Raw genomic sequence first — 24,987 nt, forward strand, 5'->3', positions numbered from 1 at the left:
GACCTACACCAAAGAAGGAAATGAAGATCGCGCTTCTAAATGGGTAAGCATTTGTATGCCGACTCAACGAGAACACTGTACATCCGTCAATCTGTCACGTAACATGATCATAAGATGATCATAAGAAAAAAAACATGTATAAAGCAGAATGAAAATGAAACAGAACTTGGCGGTACTGTCTTTCGAACTGAGGCCCCAAATCTCCGAAGGCTTATGTCTTAACCACAGGGCTAAGTACCCACGCTGGCACTATAATCGGATGCAACTTTTGAAGTCCGCGGCATTTCCTCTTTAAAGGCCGATGCACACAAGCCTGCACCAATGGACGCACACTCCAGACTGACGTCATGAGCCGGACGGCCGGTACACTGCAAACCGTTTCACACCCTTATAGGTGTATTTGCAATAAAACACCTATCGTACACCCTTTTTTCTGTCAATATTATCCGAAAGGGTGTAATGTCTTCTTTGCACACCCTTCGCACACCCTTTTTTCATTTTTGGGTGTACAATGGGTGTATGTTCTGTTAAACACCCATGGGTGTTCTTTGGATTTTACACCTATGGGTCAATTCACGCAGTGAATTGACCCATAGGTGTAAACAGGTATCGTTGTACTGCTGAATACAATTAACTGAGACATTGAACACCACGGGCAACGCCTCCTGAAACCACGGGTCACTACCCTGTTCGACAGAGCGTCTTGGCACAGGATACTGTTTCACGAGGCACCTGAGTGTGAAGCTACCTGCTCGTGAATCAGTAATGGTTCACCTTGGTCTGCTAAGCTTGCCACTCAATTTTTATTCTTTTAGTTGAGCATCACAAGTCCTGCTGTAATTGCAAAGACGCACGTATTTTGCCTACTTTATTAGGCAAGTGGTAGTGAAAATAAAATATAGTATTGTCGTGCCTGAGGTTCTGAATGCAGTAAGTCAACTGATGTTACTTATTTGAGCTCACATATATTTAAGCCTTTACATCCAGATTTATTTTTGAGAAATCATTTCCAAAATAATTTCATTTATTGCTTGATTGGATTTACACGTTGAATGAATGCCCGAAATACATTCGGAATAATATATGTATTTGTTTAGCATTCATAAGCATTTGTTCAGTTTAGAGACAGTTAGCTTCACTGCTCTGTGATCATCGAAAACACCTCTCCTAACGCTTAATCTATAGCATACATATACAGTGAAATCTCGTTGACACGATTCTGCATAATACGTTTTTAGCCTAATACGTTTTCGTTTTTATTTCCTGCCAACATCCCTTGAAAATAATGCATTTTCATGAGTTTAATACCATCACATTTTTGCCAAAACTGGATATTACGACCGCGAAAGTGGATCTTGACCGATATATTGAGAAATCCTGCGTTTATTCTTCGCTATGACAGCTCGCACCGCGTTCCAACAAGCCACGATCTGCGCGTAGCAGAGCCGCTGAGACCACAGCAGCACAGTTTAGCGGCGAAAAGATCGCTGCTAGGCGATCTTTTCTTTGAGATTATATATATACATATATTGCCGCTTTGTGAGGGCCCCCCTCCAGTGAAGGGAGACTTTAAGCCCTGCTTGTAGTCAAGCAGCCCTTACTGTGTCGTCGCAATGCTTACTGCGATTCGAATACACTGTGTAAAGCATAACAAAACATAACACTGCCGCAGAAAGAAAGCTGCGCCCACGCGACCCAACAACGGCCGGGGCGCCACCTCCTCGCCGGCGCAGCCGCCGCCGCCGCGCGTGCGCAGCGCGCGGAACAGCTCTATCACCACGTGACTTAAGCAACGCGCTCAGACACGCCGCCGGACTCCATCGTTTTCTGCGTGTGTTGTGCATCGCCTCCCGATCGGTCGAGTTTTGCAGTCGGTGTTTTCGGTTGTTTGAAGTGTGCGTGCGCTGTGTGCTCGTCCTTTACCTTCTGCCAGTGCTGCTTATTACGAAGATGCACTATACTCAAAGGGAGACCTGCAGCTTCATATCGTGGAGCACTCGAACTGAAACGGTATGTACCACTATCACGTTGCTACGGCCAGCGCTTTGTTAACTCCGAGAACGCGATCTAATGCCGTTAACTAAGCTTTTCTTAACTGGTTGACGATCGGTGAGCATTTGTTAACGTAGCGAGCATATGTGAGTGTATTGTTTCATCGGGATGAAGGCAAAGTTGTGTGACATTAGGCGCGGGCAAGCTTTGCTTTGTTTGGTGTTGAAAGCAATGTGCGCATGCGCGGCTGTGATTCGGAGGGGGATTTGAACGCAGTTGTGGCGGTGCCCTCCTGTCGGCGGTGGTGTTGGAAGGGGGCCCCGCTCTCGATGAACCACTATTTTGATTTAAGAATAGTTGGGTTGTGACGGCGCCTGTTACCTCTAAGCGTCAAGCGTGTTTAAGGAGCGTATGCTTCGGCCTGTTGGTAATTCAAGTGCATTTTTTTCGCACAAGAAAAAAAAAAAAAAAACAGGACAGAAAACAACGACGTGGTGTCCGCGTTGTTCTTTTCCGTCCGTGTTCGTTTTGTGCGCTAAAACTACCGTGATGCTCGGGTTGTTGCGTGTGAGTCATTTTAACGCAACATGTTGCTTCGTTTTAGGTACGCCGCGCGAAGCTCGCCTAGGTGCTAATACATTCCGTTTCGTTAAATTCGTACCGACGTTTTAATTCATCTGTAACATAGGTTTCCTGATAATGCCGGCACCCGTGCACGGGGAGCCGTTCGTTAAACTTGACTTGTGTTCGAATGAATTTTTCATGTCTGTGTGTGGCCGAATCGCCTTATCTACCTGAACTGTGCAAGCGCTAGTTCGAGCATCAGTGTGCACTTAGACGTGTGCAGGGATCCCCATCAGGGGGGAGGGAAGTAGGAAGGTTAATCGCTGCCCCCCTCCCCCCGCCTTACTAAAAAGTCAAAGTATGGGGGCAGACTTTGCGCCCCCCCCCCTCTGTCTGAATTGACTAGGGGGGTGCACTCCCCCCCCCCTTCGTGCGTACGCCCGAGTGCCCGCGTTCGAGCACAATTTATTTTATTCTATTTGTTTCCATTATGTCTAGCTTTCATTATTTTGTTGTAGTTATTAAGAGTTATATGCGCCTCGCCTCGCTTTGGCGTTGTAACTTCGCTAAATACTTTTACGTGTACAAACATTAAAAAACACAGTTTGTACGACCACCTCCAATGATATTATTTGGTAAAAGACAAGCGTAATGATTTATAAGACATTTGATTATAAGATTTATAAGACATTCAAGGCTGCAACTTGCAGCCTTGAAGAGAAGTCCTTGTGCAGAGTTTTGTTTGATATGCTTTTTATCGCTGTGCAGGAATCCTTCATGCCACTAAAGAATGCTCCTTTTTCTTTAAAAATGCGGATGATATTTGTCAAATAGTACTTTCTCTTCCCCAAACAAGCTAATTGCACGTAGAAAAGCTGTTAATTCTCTCCAGTTCCATATGGGCCATGTTATGAGCTTCATTTTTGGATGGTACTATCGTGAACAATATGAGCTCGAACACGCGAGCGCGTGGCGAACAGCCTTGAACCTTACGTCGGCTGATTCGCAGCGGCGGCTGTCGGAAACAAAGCGGAAAGGGCGCCGCGCTTTCACTAGCTGTTGACCCTCCCGCTTCGATATCGTTGATGCGAAACAGCATCTTAGAGAGTGTCAGTGGCCGCTAGCGGTGATATGAATTCCCATCAACGCGAACAGCCACATCAGACTAGGTAGCTGCTGAGATATCGGCTGTGACGTAGCCTGCCACGATGCGCAGGCCATGCTTGCGCATCGGTATCTCTGTGGTGTCGGCTGAGGATTTTGCTGCGCCTCATTTATTTATTTGTTATCATTGCTAGCGGTCATTGGCACGCGATCAGCCGACATCTCGCAGCAACGCTAGCGAGGCGGGAGTACCAACAGTCAACGGAACAGCGCCCCCCCTCTCCCCTCCAGTTTCGGCAGCGCCATCCCCGTATCACCCTATCTCAGTTTTAAGGCTATCTTCCACGTACTCTCATGTTCGAGCTCATATTACTCACGATAGCACACGGTACAGAAACTGTTATTTACTGAAACAAATAATTGAACTCTGCGTAGCGCTTTCCAGACAATGATCTTTTTATTTTTATCATGCAGGGAGCGAGCGTTCCAATAACACCTTGCATTGTGTACGATGGCCCCGATCTTCCCTATGCAAGCAAGCTTTTCCTCCATGTGGACAAAGAACTGCTCTTCAGTGGGTCCAATGCCGACGAATGAGTAGCTGCACTCATGGCAGCACATTGGCTGTTCAATATTGACTGCCATCACAAGGCGTTCAACGTTCTCGTCGCTGTTGAATGGCTCCTTCTTGGCCAGTGGGTAATCACTCCGAGGACAGAAGTAGTAAAGCTCCTGAACATTTTCAAGAAAGCCTAGAAAATAGGCCTTAGCTTCTGCTTAAAGTATGTCGCCACCTGTGATTAACTCGAGCTTAAGCCATAAAGTTATATTTTCATATGGTAACGAGTAGTTATTTGTTTTACATTATACAGAAACGAATACTATAGCGGTACTAGTATTTCATTTCAATTTCTTGCTCATTTTCTTGTGACATTTTAATACAAGTCATATTGTCTCTGCCGATTTCAACATGTTCTCACAGGTCATTCCACTTTGTGGTTATTGGCTTAGTTTTTATATTCAAAGGAGTTTGTGACTTTTTTGCAGTAATTTTAATAATTGAGATCTTTTGCTATTGAAACTTTTGCTTAACAAAACTGCCAGTACTTTGTCAGTGAAATCATTGTATCGAATATTGTTTTAAAATTTATTTTTGAGCTATATGACAAGCTTTAAGTTTTGTCAATATTTTTAAAGGAAATAAATACTCGTTTTATTCAATTACCAATGATTCTGTTGTCTTTGCTTGGAAAGGGATAATCTTTAAATTTCTCTGAACATGCCCGTGTAAAATTTGATTGAACTGTTGTTATGTAGGTAATGCTTCTGCAGGGCTGTCGTGGTCATAACGTCTCTATTCCCATGCATTTCCTGCATATTACCGCATTCAGCATGCGCTGCAACGTGCGCGTCATGGCCCGATTGCTCACTTTTTTGTGTTGGAGCCACAATCCATTGCTTTTGAGAAAGTGGGAAATATTTCATAATTCCAGCAATGTGCACAGTTTTCTACTTCACTCATGTACTTTCCCAGAAAAGAGATAATATGGAGGCCTGCTGTGGAAAACGACATTCTGAGTCCTTAAAATGTTGCGTGAGTTGTCACGGAGCATTGATACCCTGCTCGTGTATCAGCTACAGCTGTGTGATGACAGTGTTTACGCTACTAAGAAAGTAGACAACAGGAACAATGGTGTGGGCACTGCTGGAATTTTGAAACTTTATCAATCCACATCTCTTTAACAGGAGAACGACCAGACCGTACCTTGTGTGTTCCAGTTGATTTCAAACACATACACTGATGTTATGCAGCCCATTTAAGACGATGGCACCTTGTTTTATCAACTGCATAAGTGCAGGTATAAGAAGTGGCACCAATATTTCCCTGCTTGGGAAGGGCAACTACAGAGGGAAAATTCATTCTGGGGTGCGCCCAAAGGGACCAGGTGTCTGTAGTGCCCCAAGGGGGCTGACAGGGAAGAAGGTTCATTTGTGCTTCTCCCTGTAACTGCTACCTTTTCGAGGGCGGTTTCATCTATTACACGCCACTCGCACGGGTGTAGCTTGTTCTAAGACCCATACTGCACTATACGCCTGTGTTACAAAGAAGCATGTTAAATTGAATTCCTCATTATGAAGTGGAAATAACGCCCTTGCTTCATATTTTGACACAAACGCCTTGGTCATTTGTGCTCCATGTCATTTGTGCTCCTTGTTTGGCGGCATACGCGATGCCGCTCCGCACACTCGAGAAAGGTCATTGAATACCGTAGAATTTGTCTCGGATGTACGAGCTTTGTGTTTATAAAAGCTTGACTTTATTTTGTACTATTGGATAACTGTGTGAACATCTTGCAGTATGTGTCCACACATTTTAGGTAATGACTGCATTCAGTCACGATTGCACTGTATATGTAAGGGCCATATATGCCGTGCTTCATATGCACCATAAAATCAGTGCTGCTGCCAGCATTTTCCTTCTGTGGCAGGAGCCACTATAATAGGTCATGCGCCCTTGAAAGGACTGGCTAAAGGGTAAGCTTTCTAGCGTTTCAATGGGAGCCAACTGGGAGGGGGGAACCACTCGAATTATGGAAAATTTTGCCTGGGTGTTTGGGTGTAATTGTGCATAAACACCCTAACGCCCTTTTTCTCGTTTGGGTGTAATGTGCTTTTACACCCTACACCCTTTTTTTTCATTTGGGTGTAATATGCTTTTACACCCAACCACACCCATTGGGTGAAAGTTTGAAATTACACCCATTGTATAGGTGTAATCCTGCTTGGTACACCTATTTTTTGGGGTGTAGGGGTGTGAGTTATAGACACCAAGTTACACCCATACGGGTGTAAAGTGGTTTACAGTGTAGCCCCGCCTTCGGAGATCATTGCCGAGTGCATGAGCGGGACCCGAGTGCATGAACGGCTGCAGCGCTTCGATCGTCTGGGTGGGTCCTCTGCGGACGTCTTAAGTTGTATCCGACTATAGGTGAATCTTTTTGAAACCTATGAAAGCGTTCGAGTCGCAGTGTCAAATGAGGGCAAAAAGAAAACGCTTTCTGTGAACGCTTCGTTGAATTTCGGGCAGGAGGAATAAAAGCTATTTGTAGGACAAGATGATGAAGCCGACATGGAGCAAATTACACACAAGGACAATTTTTGACGTCGCAGAAATTTAGTGCCGAACTCGCGTTTAGGTGTTCGTGGGATGCGCCTTCTTTAGGGCCGTTCTAGGCGCTGACGAACGCTACGATGAATGTCAGAGACGGCATGCCGATACCGCTGGCAAACAACGTTCTAACAAAGCTCACAACTTACAATAAAATAATACGCTTACGCATCACTTAAGCATCTTTGCTTACGAGTGAAACACGTGGGAATAACTCATGACAGAAATTCTAAAGGTGACTTACGCTGCCAGAAGCGTGTTACCACCTTGGTGTTAGAATTTCTTCTCTACTTTCGTACTACAAAGGATTTTGCAGTGTAGCATAAACAAAATTGAATTCGCACGCTCGAAAAGGATGTCTCCATATCTGCCGCAGTCCGCCTACCGCGAAAACTCATCCACGTGTATTAGATACTCTAGTTGACTATGCTGACTCAGGCTAAGGCACGTGACAGTTTTCAAAATCTATTGCTCTTCCAGAACGCTGTAACAGGACTAAACATGTAAAAAAAAAACAATAAACATTCTTTTTTTCATTTTTAGCTCTCGTTTCATTCTCTATTTTTTTTAATTAAGAGGGACTGACGTCTAAGAGTTCCGCTGGCCTTTCAAATTTCATTTTTTTTTATGTAGCACATGAACGCTCTCGGTTTTCTTCAAAACCGTTCTCCCAAACCGCAATGCGGACGTAAGCGGTGAGTTTACGAACAGCCGCTGAATGTCAGCGCCCATAATATTTGCTGGCTACAAAGATCAAAGCGGCATCCTCGCGCAGTGCGTCACCGCTCTGAAACTCTGTTATTTAAAAGTTGCGCTTGTATGATAACATTAAAAATGAAGAAAAAAGAATGAAAATGAAACATTCTGGCGAAATGCTAGATGAGAGCGCAGTTCCTGGGCTTTGATGAAGCGTCTTTAATCGCTTTCACAATGTTTACCTCGGCGATGTCTCTACGAGATGCTAAGTGACCTAATGTCTTTGCACGCTTTCATGGCTTGGCTACCGTCTTTTGTGCTTACTGACTTCTATGCATCACAAAAAAAAAGCGGTTTCTGGGTCGGACGACTCGTTTGGGCCTGCCCGCGATAGGACGCACTAGCACTGCTGAAGCTTGCAACGCTTCCTGAATACCTGGCTGAGGTCACGCCATCTTTGCACTGGCTCCCTTTTATTATTAAACGCGTTCATGCGAAATGTGTAACCTGGCCTGATGAAGAGCTGCAACTCCTGAAGTCTGGATCGCGCTCATTTTGCTGCAATTTATGTGATCTGAGCCGTGCTTCTGGTAAGCCTAGCGAAAGCAACTCGTCGGGGTGCAGCGGTGAGCATTGCAGTTCTCAAACCGGTTCCCTCTCCACGTGTACCCCTCCGGGTGACGAACTCGCCGGGCTGCGCCGCCTCCTCCTCGACGCATTGGAGGGAATCTCGTTCCTCAGCGACGAGGTATCCCAACTACGCGAAGACAACGAGCGGCTCCGTAAGGATCATTCCCGCGGTGTTGAACAACAAGCTCGCGTGGTCGCCTCCCTTCGTGCAGAGGTCCGCTTCCTGCGTGAGGAGCTGACGCGCCGCACGGCCGCCGTGGCAGTGAAGGCACCTGTGAAACCCCCAGCGCATGTGACCGTTGACCCGTCTGTGACCTCCAAGCAACCTGCGTTCTCCGAACAACCCCTCTCCAAAATTCTTTCATCTTCGACTTCGCCGCCAGCTGACGTAGACACGTCGGAGCGTGTCAGTGTGACGCCTGTGACAGCCTCTTCTGCAGCGGTGACTGAGGGTGAAAGAAAGAAGAAACCCGCCTCGTTTGGAGTTATGAAAACATCCACTATATCTGTAGCTCAACGGCCACAAATGCCACAATGGCCAAAGGCCATTTTTGTTACGAAGCTGAGCCCGGACACCACTACTGCTGACATTAAGAAACATATTGCTTCATTGGATCTGTCTCCCATCTCCTGCCGGCGACTTCAAACAAAGTTCCAGTCATATTCTTCATTCTATATTGAAGTTGACGAGGAAACACTACAACGCCTGAATGACCCTTCGATGTGGCCCCTCGGATGCCTCTTCAAGCCATTTCGTGGGGAGCTGCGCGATGACATGCTTCATCCCTCTGAGATAGTGACTGGAATCCAAAGTGCCGTGTGACGTAGACATATTCTACCAAAATGCTCGGGGTCTGCGTACCAAGACACTCGAGTTTTTCTCTAATGTTCTTTCGTCTGCTTTTCCTATTATTGCTATCTCTGAAACCTGGCTCGGCACTGAAATTCCCTCATCGGACTTTTTTCCCCCGACCTACACCACCTTCCGCCGTGACCGAGATTTCAGTGAAACCAAACAGAAAGGCGGTGGCGTGCTGATTGCCATTGACAATTCACTGAAATCCGTTAGACGGAAAGACCTAGAAACTATCGAAGAATCGATCTGGCTAGAAATCAACCTTGAGCGCCGTGAAAAATTGTTGATTGGATGCTTCTATTTACCGCCCAGCATTTCCCCTGCCTCGTTTCACGATGTCATGTCTTCTATTGAACTTGTGATATCTTCTCATAGTGGGCACAGAATTATTGTTCTTGGGGATTTCAATGCACCTGGAATTGACTGGAGCACGCTTACCTTTTCTCATTACAATCATTTCACAGAGAAAAAGTGCAGCCTGCTCTTGGACTTTCTGGCGTTTAATTCCCTAGTGCAACATAATTCAGTCGTCAATTCCAGTGGCAACGTCTTAGACCTGTGTGTGTCAAACGATCAACCCCTTGAAGTTTCCCGCTCCAACATCTCTCTTGTACGTCCGGACAAATTCCACCCACCACTTAACGTAAGATTATCTGCATCAGCCGAAACAACGAGCTATAGCAGTTACGTAAACAAATCTCCAAGATTTGCGTTCAAGCGAGGTGATTACACGGGCCTCTATCATCACTTGTCCACCGTTGACTGGTCACAGGTTACTGACAAACCGAATGTTGATGACCAGGTTGATCAGTTTGCGGAGCTTGTACTGAGCAGCATGCGTAATTTTATTCCCCAATACACACATAAACAACGTAAATATCCCCACTGGTTCTCATCTGAACTTATCAGTGCACTGAAGCATAAAGATCGCGCACACAGGAAATCTAAATGTTCTCCATCGAGCGAGTGGAAGGAAGAGTTCAGCTTTTTTCGAACTCTCGCTAAACGCCTATATAAACGGGATCATAGTTCGTATATTGCATTCTTAGAAAAAAGCGCTTCTGACAGGCCAGCTGAGTTTTGGAAGTATGTACGTAAACGGTCCAGCAAAAGCGGAGAGTCTTTCAGACTACTAGACTCAAATGGGGTAGAAGTGCATGCCGTCGCTGACTGTTTTGCCGCACATTTCTCATCCGTTTATAAGGCCTCAGACTCTAGCACTGACATCAGACAGCCTAAGGCAGTTCGCTCACCCAGTGCTTTGTCGCTGGATGAAAATCTTATCTGCGAATGCCGTCGCTGACTGTTTTGCCGCACATTTCTCATCCGTTTATAAGGCCTCAGACTCTAGCACTGACATCAGACAGCCTAAGGCAGTTCGCTCACCCAGTGCTTTGTCGCTGGATGAAAATCTTATCTGCGAATGCATTAAGTGCTTAAAACCATCCTTATCATGTGGCCCAGATGGCATCCCCTCCGCCATACTAAAAGCTTATAGTAGTATATTTGTCCCAGTACTGACTACGATATTTAATAACTGCCTGGACACTTCCACATTTCCTAGCATGTGGAAAACTGCTCGTGTTTTCCCAGTATTTAAGTCGGGCTCTAAAACAGATGTTTCTAATTATCGCCCGATTTCTCTACTATGTGCCACATCAAAGATCTTCGAGCTGGCTCTTCACAAAATATTGTCTTTTAGTGTTAAAAGCTCATTGATTCCTAATCAACATGGTTTTCTCGCTGGCCGCTCAACTACCACAAATCTTGCTAGTTTCATGACGCAGATCTCCACACCTATTTCTCAGAGAGGACAGGTTGACGTACTCTACTGTGACCTGAGCAAGGCTTTTGACGTAGTCAGCCACACACTGATTATGGTTAAACTTGCGCAATTTGATGTTGACTTGTCGGTTGTGAATCTCCTGCAGAGCTATCTGCTCAATAGATATTGTTATGTAGCGGTAAATGGCCAAACGTCTTCTTTGTATAAAATGACTAGTGGGGTCCCTCAAGGGTCAGTATTAGGCCCACTCCTATTTTTAATTTACGTTAATGATGTTTCTTTTGCCATTCGTAATTCTTCTTTCCTCTTGTATGCCGATGACATCAAGATTTTTAAGGAAATTCATTCAGTTAACGACTGTCGCTTGCTGCAGTCAGATTTGCGCTCTTTTTCCGAATGGTGCAACGCTAATAACCTTTCTCTGAATGCCTCGAAGACAAAATTCATGTCTATCACTCGCAAAACATCTAGCGTGTCATTTCAATACTCTGTCAATTCTGTGTCCTTATGCAAGGTTTATGAAATCAGTGATCTTGGTGTTGTTGTTGATAGCACGTTAAACTTTTCTGCTCACGCTAAGCGTGTTGCTTTGCGGGGTCTTCGCACCCTAGGCTGTGTTTGCAGATTGTCTAGAGAATTCCGTTCTCCTATGCCCTTCCGAAAATTGTACACCGCGCTATGTCTTCCTCAACTGGAGTATGCGTCCGTGATATGGAATGGCATTGCTCGATCCAGCGGTAACACCATTGAACGAGTCCAGAAAAAATTCCTTAGCATATATAACCATCGCTTTGCTAAAAAATCTCGTTCAAATACTGCTGAATTATTATCATTGCCATCACTTCACTGCCGACGAAATCGTTCTGATCTCTTGTTTCTTTACAAGCTAGTCCACGGTATCATATCCTGCCCTGTACTTCTCAATTGTGTTAATTTTCGAATTCCGCGTAAGTTAACCAGAGAGAACAGACCGTTTCATGTACCCGCCTGCTTCTTCCAACACTCTACCGTTCACAGAATACAAAGTCTCTATAATGTTAATTTTCTTGATCTTGACATTTTTCATAGTCCACAATCATTGTTTTTATCCGAGCTTTGCACTGTTTTGACATAGTATGGCACAATGTACAAAGTCTTCCCTTCTCCGCCTTTCCGCATAGTTGTATATATGCAATCTAATTTTTCATTCCCCTTCAATATTTCTCGTGTTGTCTTATTTTACTCCTCCCCTTTTGTGTTCATTTCTCTTTGTCTACGTGTATTTGCTCTTTTTATTTCTGAAGACTGTCTGTATTGTATAGTTTATTTTTATTGTTTTTTTTGCGTGCGCCTGCACAAAGACCTTACGGTTGTTCCTGGGCACGTTAAATAAATGATTGATTGATTGATTATTGTGAACATATTCGGTTGTTGCACTGAGAATTTTAAGGTCGCACGAGCGCGCTAAATGGGAAGTAGAAATTTATGTATAAAAAGTGCTAGAGCGAGAGAGAGAGAGAGTGAGAGAGTTCAATGATATAAACGCCGATAGGCCGGCCTGTGTATTGTGCCTCTGACCTGCCATTCCGTGCTAGGTAAGACGTTTGGGGTAGAAATAGACCCCGTTAGGATAGCGCAAACATGAGTGCTACTCGCATCATATAGATAGCTTCTGGAAACTGAACTTTGTCTTCCACGTAGGCTTCCGCAGTACAGAGATTTGTCCAGGACGCTTTCCTGGCCTGGTGTACTGGATTGATATTGTTAGGCATTGACAGTGCCTTATCAATTGGGTTACCGCAATAACAACATCCCTGTTTGTTTCCTTTTCATGAATATTTGTATATGTGCATATGTATATGTGCATACTCAAGAGGATTGACTAGTGCCACCGACGGGTGTATATTAGAAAGAGCGCTGTCTAGCACTTCCAGGGTTGAATTTGTCCGTGTTTTTAGGTTCGATCAGTTTTGCCCATATGACGTTTTTCTCTTCTTTATGTTACACGTGTTGATATCGCCTGTGCACGAAAGAATTGAATAAAAAACACTGAGTTATTAAACCGCGAAATATGACTGTTGCTATTAGATAATGAAAGACAGGTTTTACCAATCCAAAATTGCGAATATATTGCAAGTTTCGTTAAATTCACGGCCATTGCGCTAATGTTGCTTCTATTAACAAAAGCGCTTCTTTTGCGTATAAGCACTCCTAATATCTTCGTTTATTTTTGTTGATGAAAGGTTGGGAGCGATTTTTAATGTATGACTGTGCTGGGCTGCAGTCACCCGGCCACTACGACGCCATCTTTTGAAGCGTTCGCGAAATTCTCTACTTAGATTACAAACACAATTCGACTGTGCTTTGGCGCGATTGGCTTAGCTACTGGCTGCACGAAACAGACCGAGGAAACGGTCCGCGGACTAGCTTTGTGGAACTACTTCCTGCATTAGTGGCGAAGGTATATTACAATTTGAAAAGAGGTCGACGACGGCCTGAACCAGGAGTGCCGTAAAGTTCGGAATAGAAGAAATCGTCTTCATGACAGTGGGAAGCTTTAAGCATTGCAGCACGAACGCTAGTTCCGCTTCACGGTTTCGTGTCGCATCAGAAACCAGCTGGCTATCTCTAACCGCAGCCACGCAAGAAGTGGGTCGAACCAGTCGTACTAACACCCGCAGCCGCATTCAACGCACGCTGTCAGACCCAGATCGCCCGCATGATCTCGCCAGGGGTCCTTGTCTATTCAAATGGGACGCATATTGGTTATTCGGCTCAGAAAAACAAAACTAAAAAAGAAAGAGCTCACACTGCTCGTTAAGATTCGACTCAGCGCCTTCAGCTATAAGGGTTATCGAAACACAGCGGTTGGTCGGCGCGTGGGCTCGAAGATTGGATCTTACGTAACAAGGGAGCGTCGACGCTTGCCTGTGTCGATCGAAAGCCACCAGCTTGCCGCTTTATGCAACAGCACACCAAATCCGGCACTTGCTTTCGTCCCATGTCCACACCGACATCGTTCTCGTGTTCCCGCTCTTATCTCTGTTCTCTCTCGTTATTTCTCCCCTGAGATCGAGGCGCCGTTGTTATGGAAACGAGAAGGCTCGCTGTGCTACGGTCGAGGTCCTATGTCTGAGCCTATAGTGGGGACAGGTAGCGTCGTTTCGACTGCAAGCTTTTTTTTTTTGAAGCTCGCACTGCACGGTCTGGTGTTGGCTGGAGCTCATTTGCGAAATTGCAAGCCGGCCAAGTGTTCAGCGAGCCCTCCGGAAACGCAGCGGAGCCTTGGCCGGTATTGCGAAGAAAATTTTTTTCTATGCACCGACTGTTATGTCCTTTAGAATCCGCCATGTCTTTGCACTGGACAAAATCCAGGAGTCATGCTACGATGAACAAAGCCGTGTCTGATGGTGATCGAGATGTGCGCTGAACCTCCAAGCTCTTGTGAACATTATTTGCTGAAGTACGGTCGGTATTTTGTAGCGATGCCTGTTACCATGCTAATGCCTTTTCAAGCTTTTGGCGCTCGGTCCGAGGTCAGAGCGGCAAATCGTCTACGCTATCAACGGATCAGCCGGTTGTTAACAGTGGATGATGCAACTTCCCAAGAATGGAATTGACGCATTGTTCCAAAATACCGGCCCTTATTTGGTAAATCGAAATCTCCTTTCTTTGATACGGCAACTCGGACTCAGAAGTCTGAACAAAGAAAACTCGCGCTAATTTTATGCTGTTTCAGCCCCGAAATAGAAGAATCAGTGGCTCTAGTACACGCATGAGGTGAATTGAACACAGGGGAATAGGAATAATAGGCCTAATGCGGAGAATATTTCACTACCGTGCTCACTGGAAATCCGAATATCTTGGAGTATAGCCTGTGGTCCCCCCTGACTACATTCTAAGAAAAAAAAACGTCCTTTCACTGTTTTTTGAGAGTGCTCGCTTGCCACGTATATGACTCTCTTTAAAGATTCACGTAAACTCCTTTGTAGAATATTACACTCTCTTTAGAGAGTATCAAGAGGGTCAAGAGGGTTAACATGTCTCTTTAAAGACAGTCGTATACGTGGCAACTCAGGCCTCACCGAAAGGAGTCACCCATACTCCTTTTTTTCCCTTATAGTGTACCCGAAATAAAGAAGCGTAAATTTCCACTTTTTTACGCACACGGTGGCAAATTCGTATGGGACATGAACGAAGGCAGGTTCTATAAGGCGTCACTAGGCACACGTGAGAACTATATACTTCACTTGGCCTCGGTGTTTTCCATCGTTACATTCAAAAGAGCACCCACTATAGTGGTCTAATGGTTATGGTGCTCGACTGCTCACCCGAAAGTCGAGGGACCGAATCCCGGCCGCGGAGACCGTATTTTCGATGCAGGCAAAAATGCCTGAGGCCCATGTACTTAGATTTAGGTGCACGTCAAATAACCCCAGTTGGTCGAAATTTCCGAAGCCCTACACTACGCGTCTCCTATTTATTAATATCGTGGTTTTGGGCTGTTAAACCCAAGGAATATTTATTTCTATCACATTCTAGAGCCGAAAGAACACGAAGCGAAGCTCAAGGAAGGTGGATAATTTTTTTTTTACAGAAAAGTTGTGTATGGCTACGAGGCAGCGAAATGTGGCTGTCCGTGAGTGCTCAAAAAAACATGGCTGATCCCTCCATCATAGGAATCGGTATAACACGAAAGTGAAACGTGTCTACACAGAAGTAGTGCTTATTGTGTAGTGATATATGAGAGCTTGTTCAATGTCGATTCGTGTTTGGCAGCTATAGCGCCGTTTGGCGTGGATGCATCCTTGTTGACGCCTAGGCCGTAGAGGTTTGTAGCCTGAGCCGCAAACGCGTGCGTCCCGCTGGCCTCTGTCTCGCTCCGCAAAGGCACGACATTCGCCCGTGGAAATCGTGTCCTTTCTGCAACCCGTATTGCAGCAGTTTCTTTAGTCGGTGCTCTCGCAATCGAAGTAGTCGGCAGCGGAGAAACCGTGTTGGTGCAGGTGGAAGCTGCACTGCTCCACTGAGCCGGCGCATGCTGACACGAAGCGAAAGGCAAAGAACGTAACTGCGTCTAAGGTGCCTCGGCGACGCCAGTGCGGCGGGTGTCCCTCGCTGGTATCGAGACGCTTTAACCACGACCTCCGATATCGCGCGTAATCTCGGAGTAAGCGCTAGTAAGTGTCGATCGTGACGCATTACTTCTTTTCACCTGTCACAGACATCGCCACCGCCCCGCTCCGCCCCGTATACCTACACCGCCAACAGAGAGCACCCTGCGAGAGAGAATGTGAGAAAGATATAATGCGCGTTCGTGAAGAGTCAAGCACCTGCCAAGATGGCTTAGTTGGTTTAGCGTCGGACTCTTATCGTCGCGGCCGCAACGTCGTGTGTTCGATTCCCAGCGGTGGGTCTTTTTCTTGTTTTCTTTTTTTTTCTCAAGCGTTGGCGTCCATTTATTGAACGTCATATCCGGTAACTGAAGTACTTGGTGGACCCCGGCATAAAATACTTTCGTGTTAAAATATCACCATTCGGAGCGGATATGTGCCATAGAAAATGATACAGTTAATATTGTATTGGTTTAAAACGAAATTGGGCAATAAGGCAGTGGCCCATTAAAAAAACGAAGAAGCAATGCTAGAATACGCTACTTCAAATGGTGTCCGCGCCTGCACTATAGTTGGATACACCTTAAGAAGTGAGGAGAGCCAAGATGAGTGAAGCGCGGTAGCAGATCGCCTTCACGGCTAAAGAAATAATTCCGCTCATGCACTTGGCAATGTTCTCCGAGAGCGGAGTCACCGGCCGTCCCGCTCATGACGTCAGTCTGGAGTGCGCGCCCGTTGGTGCAGGCTTGTATGCATCCGCCCTTGAGGAGAAAATACCGTGGACTTCTAAAGTTGTATCCGACTACAGTTTGTCTTCAGGTTTTCTCAGCATATCCATTGGCGTTCCCTTTGGCTTACATCACCACACGCAACGTCGGTAGCATGCATCACTTAAATGTGGTAATAGAGAAACGAAAACCTACTAAAGAGGACCCTTCGATAAATCCTGGCTCGTGATAAACACCGGAGATACACGTTTTATCTTCGCTGGTTGACCATCTATACTCAGTGTTTGGGCGGTGATTTACCTGCGTGCACCTGGTCCAGCTAATATTTTGAGATATCCATCGTGTTCTCCTGTAAAGACATACTTGATTCACCGGGCTTGTCATTGCACGTGTAATCCAACTGGCCCTCTTAGGTTTCCTCGATCAAACAATGTGTGACAGCTGAAAATTGTATAACCTAATGACGCTATACCTTCGTTACACAATGCAATCGGCTCATCTAGTTGTGTAACGAATTACGTTACGACACCCACGCTGTAGTCTTGGAAGAGCCCGCTTTCAGTGCCTGCGAAAAGTGTGCGTGAACGTGCCACTGATGTAACCAGTGAAAATGGACTTTCGGAGAAGACAGCTTTCGCCTTCGCGATGGGTCCGACTGGCGGCTAAAACATGTTCGTGACGACATCTCGCATGCTCACGTAAGGCACGAGATGTGCGTTAGCGTTCACGTTGAATCCACGTGCACAAAAAAAAACAAAAAACAAGCCTAATATTTAGATTATGCCTAAAACGGGTTAGAATCATTGATGACTAAAGTAAGTTCCTTTAAGATGACTGTTCAGCCTTTATTTTTTCTGTCGTTGTTGTGTTTTCTAAAGAAAAGACTCCCACGAGTTTAGAACATTCATATGTAATAGTTTTAAATCAAGATACGTTCACGCGTAGCGAAATTCCGAGAATTGCGGGTGAAAAAAGAAAAAAACTTTACTGACGTCACCAGCCTGCTTCGTTTGTGTCGGTGCCGTGGTGACCGGTTGCTTCGTTTACGCCTTCCGGTTATCTTCTGAAACTGACAGATGCGTGTGCACACACAGCGTACTCGATATGCGTTTGCGGCACATGGTTAACGCGCGAATTCCCAAAGTGCGCATCTAATTTCGGTGTGACGCCTGCCGCAGATCGTCATCCAAGTGCTTCCGACAGAGAGCATATAAAAGGTTCAAGCGTCATCAGCAGGCTTTGTTCTCTAGAATATGCTTATGGTATGTACCACCCACGCGCTGTTCATTGAAGCGGACTTACTTCGAAGGGCGGCAAGTAGCATTTGCCTCAAATTTCATTGCCCGTTGCCCTTTATTAGCTTCCGTTGCAAAGATTACCTTCGCTGTGATTTTCCACTGTGCTGGCTTGAATATCCGATGTACTTGTGTAACAGCTATCAAACATTTCCGCAGTTCTCCTGAACTATTGTATTGCACATGAAATGAACCTCCTCGGGAAAACCCTTAGCTCATTACAATTCACGCGATATACAGATATGGTTGGAATACATCTTGTCAGTAGCCTGAGGATTGTGAATTTGTGCAAAAGGAAACATTGTCCTCCACCGACTGCAGCACGAACTCCCACAGGCAACTGATGCAGATTGGTCAGAAATAATTCGCTAGAATATTTTTCATTCATGAAACTTTCTCCATCATGGGCTTCCGCAGAACTTGCTTGCCATATTTGTTAAATTGTGAATGCGTGAATGCAGTTCCTGCCAAGTGGTTTGTTATTGCTGTGGTAATGTGCTGAATTTCGCTCGCAGTTGCTTTTAGGGCGTTCTAGTGTCCATAATCATAGGCGTGCGCAGGATTCAGCCCCCTCCCATTCTCCCTGAGGTCCTTACGATCAAACCGCAGTGTAAAGAGGGGGTATTGGAGAGGCGGTGTATGCATAGCGAGCGAAATCAGGTGCTGGCCTCATAGCTACACTCTCATCTTTTTTTCTAGAGTTGATATGAATTTGATGCATTGAAAAGCGAATGTTGCTCACAATCATTTCTATTACGTTTTCCTACCTCGGGCACCCTTATTCTTCCTTTCTTCTTATTTTCCAGCGAATCGCCAGAGTTATTTCACTTACTCGCGAGTAACCTTTTTTTCAGCGCATTTTTATACTTACGCGTCGTCGTGGACGCCACATTCTCTTCGCACGTCAATCGATGGCTTTCTAGATGCAGAGTTGTTGACAACGTTTAGGTGGATTATATTTCCTGGAAGAGCAGCCTGCATGTATGGTCGGAATTGCATTCAGCCGCATCCTAATTAATATAATGACGACGACGCTGCAGCTGTGCCGTACTTTTCCTTTTGCCTGCCGAGATAATTATGCTTAAAGCCAACTATAACTAACGCCAATCGTCTGACCCATCAGCGGGAGCACACCCACTTGACTGATCATAACTAAACAATGGACTCTATCCTCGAAAATATTCTAGTGCCTGGACTGCCACCAATGACTGGTACTGATAGTTTGTTGATAGCCCTCACAGCCACTAATTACGTACACGCGAATACTATGTATTTCGGTTTTATGTTTATGTGTGTCAAAATATGGTATATGAAAAATTTCGGCACATCCCCCTCATCGTGTTAATTGATTTCATGCGAAGCAGTCATCGAGTGACTGCTTATGCCACCCTCTGAGCCAAGTCTTACGAGGTGGATCGACGTCTTTGTGTATTTGAGTAATGAGCATATCGTGTGCTAACCTGGCACGTTGACTACGCTGGCGTCTAAAGGGAAACTCATTGTCTGAAGTCACGTAGGCGCACACGTTGCAGCGCAGACTTGGCTTTTATCGAAACGAAGAATGAGCAGGGTTCAGCGGCGTGTTTTTGCGGGGACCAGAAACGCTACACTGTTAGAGCTTGTTCTGTCATATGAGTGCTTGCTTAGAGTGCGGGTGCTACGTCAAGATAGCCAACTATTAAAAACGGTATGCTTTTCTCTACAATCACGCAAAGTGCATTTGAAAGTTTTCAATGCCTTTTTTTGCTGCCCACAACTGATATGGAATGAATCTCCTGTGGCATATACCCGCATACCAAGGGTTCGGGTTATGCGGGTGTCCGCCCCGGGGATATGATGGTTGAGATACCCGGCTGCCAACCTGAAAATTGCGGGTTCGATCCCAACCGCGATGGTCGCATTTCGATGGAGATGAAATCCTACAGGCCCGTGTGTTCTGGAATGCCACTGCACGTTAATGAACTCCAGATGGTCTACGTTTCCGGAGCCCTCTACTACGGCGTGCCTAATTATCATATCGTGTTTGTGGCTCATATAACCCCGCAAAGTGTTATAGGCCATGCGGGTATGCACCGCAGATGACTCTGGGAGAGGGTTTCCTGAAGTATGCGACAGACATCTAATGTTATTTATGTAATGACCTGCCAGTCATGTTCTTCATGCACTCATATCCTCATATGCCAATTTGGTATATACCAAGTTAATGACACTGCTACGAGAGCGTCCACATGTAGGCGGCTAGATAGATAGTTACATGGATAGAAACAGCCAAAGTGCCTCTCCATTGTAAAAAAATAATTTAATATTCTTACCGTATTTAACATATAGCAGGCAGTCTCGCATCCATGTGAACTGACTGAAAATGTTGATACAGACGACCATTCTTGCGTAATAAATCACTGACTTTCTTATCACCCTGCGGTATGCGTTCACTCTAAGACACATGCCCAGCTATGTTGAAGCTGTGTGTGTGTGCGTGCGTGCGGCCATGCGTGTGTGTGTGTGTTGTCTTGCGGTCGTAAAGATGAAGAACAAAGAAGCCAAAACGTTGAAGATTCTGCTATTTACTGCTATTTATGTTCAGCAGAATGAACTGTCACCGTACAGTGGTCAACACTAGAACGTGGAGCGCGGCGCTCGCGACTGTATGTAGTGCACGGACGACATGTACGCATGACACATGATTTGAGATTGGCCAAGTGTGAGCATGCGGGGCCCGAAATAACACGTTTCCCTCGCATTTTCTCTCTGTTTATCGCTGCGCGTACAAACTTTCTGGCGTCAGAACCGCTGTCGGTGCTCCAGCGTCAAAGAAAAAGAAAAACAACAAAACGTAAGGAAACGCCCGGGTCGGCGACTGAGCAAGCTGTGCTGCGAGATTAACATCGATCAGCATTGTCACTCTTTACGGCACTCCGTCGCATATATACGGAGCATTTTCTTTCTCCTTTTTTGTTTTTGTTTTGTGGCGCTGCTCCACGCACAGCGGTTCTGACGGCCAAGGCAGTTGTAGCGGCGGCGATAAACGAGGAGATAAAAAGCAAGAGAGGCGAGTCACTGGGGCCGCGTATGCCCACACGTGGACCATCTGAACCGCGTGCTATCTGTAGATGACGAGTGCGGACCCGAGTACTGTGCTCCGGCGATCTAGACGAGCGTGTTGAACAACGTACAAGCAACCAGCATTCGTAGTACAACGATGGCGAGGAGAACGTTCGTCGGTCCTCGCCAATTTGATCAGCGAGCGAGACGGGTCGGCATTCGTTCATGTGGCATCATACCTTCCCGCTTTATCTCTGTTCGTCGCCTAACTTCCAAGCTTAACTACCCGCGTCGTGCACGTAATCTTACATGAACATTCCGAAACACTCGTCAAGATTCCCACTCATTCCGGTGTGGCTTGTTCCGAGCACTTGTAATAGTTTTTGTTGGCGACATGCTCTCGCAGTACAAAGAAAACTAATTACTTATGCATGTAAATATATTCTAATAACATGCGCCGTCACGTCATATACACCAATGCTGATTATTGCCTATGCTATACGTCATCTTTGTATATCACTCTGCTAGTGCGGATGGAAATATTGGGCATCCTCACGCAACATTTCGCTAGCAGTATAGGCTACTAATTGCTCTAATGACAAAAAAAAACTTGCATTTAAGCTTACTTAGAATTGCGCTATGGAAGATGGAGGCATGTAGTTCACGTAAACCCTCCGCTGTAGTTCCTATTGGTCTCAAGAAAAACGCACCGGGAGTAAAATATTCCCTGGCTGTGCTGGCCAAGCAACGCTTGGAGAGTTACTTTACGTGGAAACAGGAGAAGTCTAACGTTTACGGCATTCGAGTTGAACCAAAACTGCTACCACCAGACTAGTTTTAAATCGCAGCCGTTGTAGCACTAAAACGGCTTCGTCGGCTGCGTAGGGCCTCCGATATCCAGGCAGCAAACCTAAGCACTTGAAATATGGTGCTCCTAGATTGCACTATCTGGCACGTTCTATTGCGATATCATTTGCGTTACCAATATGGACACTACGCAATGGCCGTCGGCGTCGCCATAATGTTCGTGTGAAGTGCAAATGAATGACATCACGCCGCGCGTCGTAGGTTAAATGTGCAAAAAAAAAACTGCAGGGGCTGCCGACGGTCGCGGCTGAAGCGGTAATCCGAACTGCGAAAGGCGCATGAAGGCATGCATGGCGCCGGCAGAAATGCGTACTTTGACCGACCGGCCATAATCTCCCACGATCACGGGTCGTATCCTTAAAGGGAATCAGCAGACGGCTCATACCTTTGCACATGTTGTGCTCTCAACGCAAGAGTTTTCGTTTAAGCCATATCGACCGCAGAAAGGTCGCTTCGCTCGCTGCAGCAGCCGCCCTTCCTTAGGCCACTGTTTGAGTTACACTAGGTCGCATGTAGAAGGAGTGCTGTTCCAGCTTTACTTCGTTTAACAGACCAATTTGCTTCTGTCGCGCTAATTTTTTCGTCCGGGCGGCGAAATTGACATTTTTTCAAAGCAGTTTCCCTTTGTCCTGAGTGTTGTTTGCGTAATACAGTCTCCCTTATTTTTTCTTGAAGTGCGGCTGATTTAGTACGTTGTTACTGATGTTTTCTAACCTTCACGTTCGCAGGTTGATTGGTGCCACCCGACGTGACCAGGAAGAAACAGGCACAGGAGAATGCTCGAGCTCACAGACAGCGATCGCCTCATTCTGGTGGCTTCTTGCGCGGGACTCGTCACAGCCACCATCCTGGTCACCGTGTGCGTGGTGACGCCCCACTGCTGGCTCTATCGTTGCATCTGGGGTCGCGAGGAGGAGAAGGGTGAGTACCGCACATATACGTACATGACCACGCGCATTCCTATGGGCCCTGTGCCAGCGTCACGTCTACATGGGCTATACTGCAGCCTTTCCCGCTGTTCTCAATCTCAAGGCAACGTTGCAGGATATCTGAAAGACAATGACATTGTGACAATAACTTTCGAAAAAAATTTGAAGGAGAGTTGGGTGAAACCTCGTGAGTCACACCACGCGATTCCACAATCTTTTACTTCTTTTACTTTGTATTTTCAAGTGCCTGTTTTTTGGTACCTAAAGCAACGTAAATTGATGATAATAGATTGAAAATCGAAGGCTAAGTGTATTGATAAAAACACATGTTTGTTTACCATAGTTGACCTTTCATCTTCTAGGAGTTGCACATTGTAAAATCAGCGTAACTTGGCGCAACGGCAGCCCAATGAAACGGGTTTTACAAGTGGTATATAAATATTATCACAATACCTGTCATGCTATGGGCAATGAGCATCACTGTTCGGACCTGGCATGTAGTGCTCTCAGCGGCCAGATTAATCCCGCATAACGGTATATCGATTCCAACCACTGAAAAAGTTTGGCTTGTGGTGGGAGGTTTTTCTTTTAGCTTTTAGTAGGTGCGCAGTAAAAAAGGGGTGGTTTTGGGGCAAATTGAATAGCCTACCTGTCTACCATTTCTGTAGGTGTATTCAAATATTGTTTTGCGCACTATTGTGCCAACAGACCGCCATTATAAGCCCTTCCTTTCACAATGAAGGTTTCCTACAGCGATGTTTGGTCTCTTTCACTTGAGGATCTCCAGCACTCGATATCAATCCCATTATCTCTTCAAGCTGACTTGTTTTCAGTGACCTTCGTAAACCTCCATCGCTCACATAGAACCACAGCACTTGTACCGCGGTGTCTAAGCAGTCGAGAAGCGTGGCTCGGCAGATCACTTACTGCGTAGTGCTAGAACTGGGGCTTTGTTAAAGCAGCAGAATGTGGGGTCAGTGTGTCACAATATTAATATCGGCCGCTGTTGCTCCATGCTTGTCAGAAGCACGACGTCGAAGTACCCGTGTTCTCCGGTTTCTGCAGCCGTTGCGGAATTACAGACTGCCCACTCTAAACTGGAAACATTTTCTCTTTAATCAGGAGTAACATTGTAACGAAGGAATAACTAAACCGCAGTGCCCCTCGCTGCTGAGCCAGTGACAGAAACTCTACCTACGCAACGTCGCCTACAAATTGTGGAACCGGTACATAAGTCTATGTTAGCCTGTTCAAGACATAGTTGCTTAAAAGTAGTACAAAAAATTACACCATCTCCCGCTAAAGGGGACCATGAGGCGATGCGAAGCCGGAGCACTTGCACGATCGCGTTCCGTTGGCGTTCGTTGGGCATGCTACCGACCTCGCGTCGTGGAACGCGAAGAGGGACGCTACGCGCGTCGTATCTTCCATCTAGCCTGGCCGTTAATTCTCACAGGGCGAGCGGGGAACGCGGTCGACAGGCGGGTGAGAGGGGGGCAGCGTAGGAGAGGAGAGAGAAGGGGAGGGGACGCGCGTGCGCTCGAGCTCATCGCGGCGTTGAGCAGGAGGGAATTTCGGCATGTCTAGCCCGCGTTTCAGAGGAAGGGTGGAAAGGGGAAGGGGAGAGGGAAGGGGACAGGGTGAGTGGAGAGGGAAATGGGAGAGGGGTAGAGGACATGCGGAATGGTGAGGGGGAGTGGAGAGATGTGTGGAGAGGGTATGCGCATGCGCAGTAAGGGTGGTCACGCCGCACACCACCACCACCACTACTACCACCACCACCACCACCACCACCACCACCACCACCACCACCACCACCACCGGATTGAGCTCCGCCTTAAGATACTTCGCACCTAAAAATTGCAGTATCGAGTTCTGCCGCAGCAAACACTAGACCGGCATTCAGCCGCAGCAAGAAGTAGACCTGTCCCTGTTGACGCAAGAACACTTTCGTAACCTCGTAGGAGCATCTCGTATGGCTGTGGCGAAATAAAGACAGAATTGAACAAAGCTTCTAGTTGCTCTGCAGATGGCAGTTTCGTAAAGCCATCGGTGACAAAGACAGCGCGGATTAAGTTTCGCGCGAATGATGATGTAAGAGTTTCGACCACTGACGGCTGATCTCTCAAAGTGAAGCAAGCAGTTCAATGCAGAACATATGAACGCAATACAGATGGGAGGGCCGCATACGCTGACCTTAAGTGTGGGTCTTGTGTGCGGGTGATTGTTTCAGAGG

General features: G+C 46.2%; 1 protein-coding gene across 5 annotated transcripts in view; it reads left to right on the forward strand.

Annotated features, from left to right (window-relative positions):
- LOC119402197 (synaptotagmin-2) overlaps positions 1 to 24,987 on the forward strand; it is a 318,421-nt gene that overhangs the window by 247,057 nt on the left and 46,377 nt on the right. For all 5 annotated transcript variants that reach the window (XM_049418538.1, XM_049418539.1, XM_037669311.2 and 2 more), the window contains one exon: positions 22,551 to 22,743. In XM_049418538.1, the coding sequence (XP_049274495.1) occupies positions 22,599 to 22,743 (145 nt within the window). In that variant the 5' untranslated portion in view covers positions 22,551 to 22,598. The remainder of the gene's footprint in view (positions 1 to 22,550; positions 22,744 to 24,987) is intronic.

Source organism: Rhipicephalus sanguineus, chromosome 8, assembly GCF_013339695.2.
Source record: "Rhipicephalus sanguineus isolate Rsan-2018 chromosome 8, BIME_Rsan_1.4, whole genome shotgun sequence".
In the NCBI taxonomy this organism is placed as follows: Eukaryota; Metazoa; Arthropoda; class Arachnida; order Ixodida; family Ixodidae; genus Rhipicephalus; species Rhipicephalus sanguineus.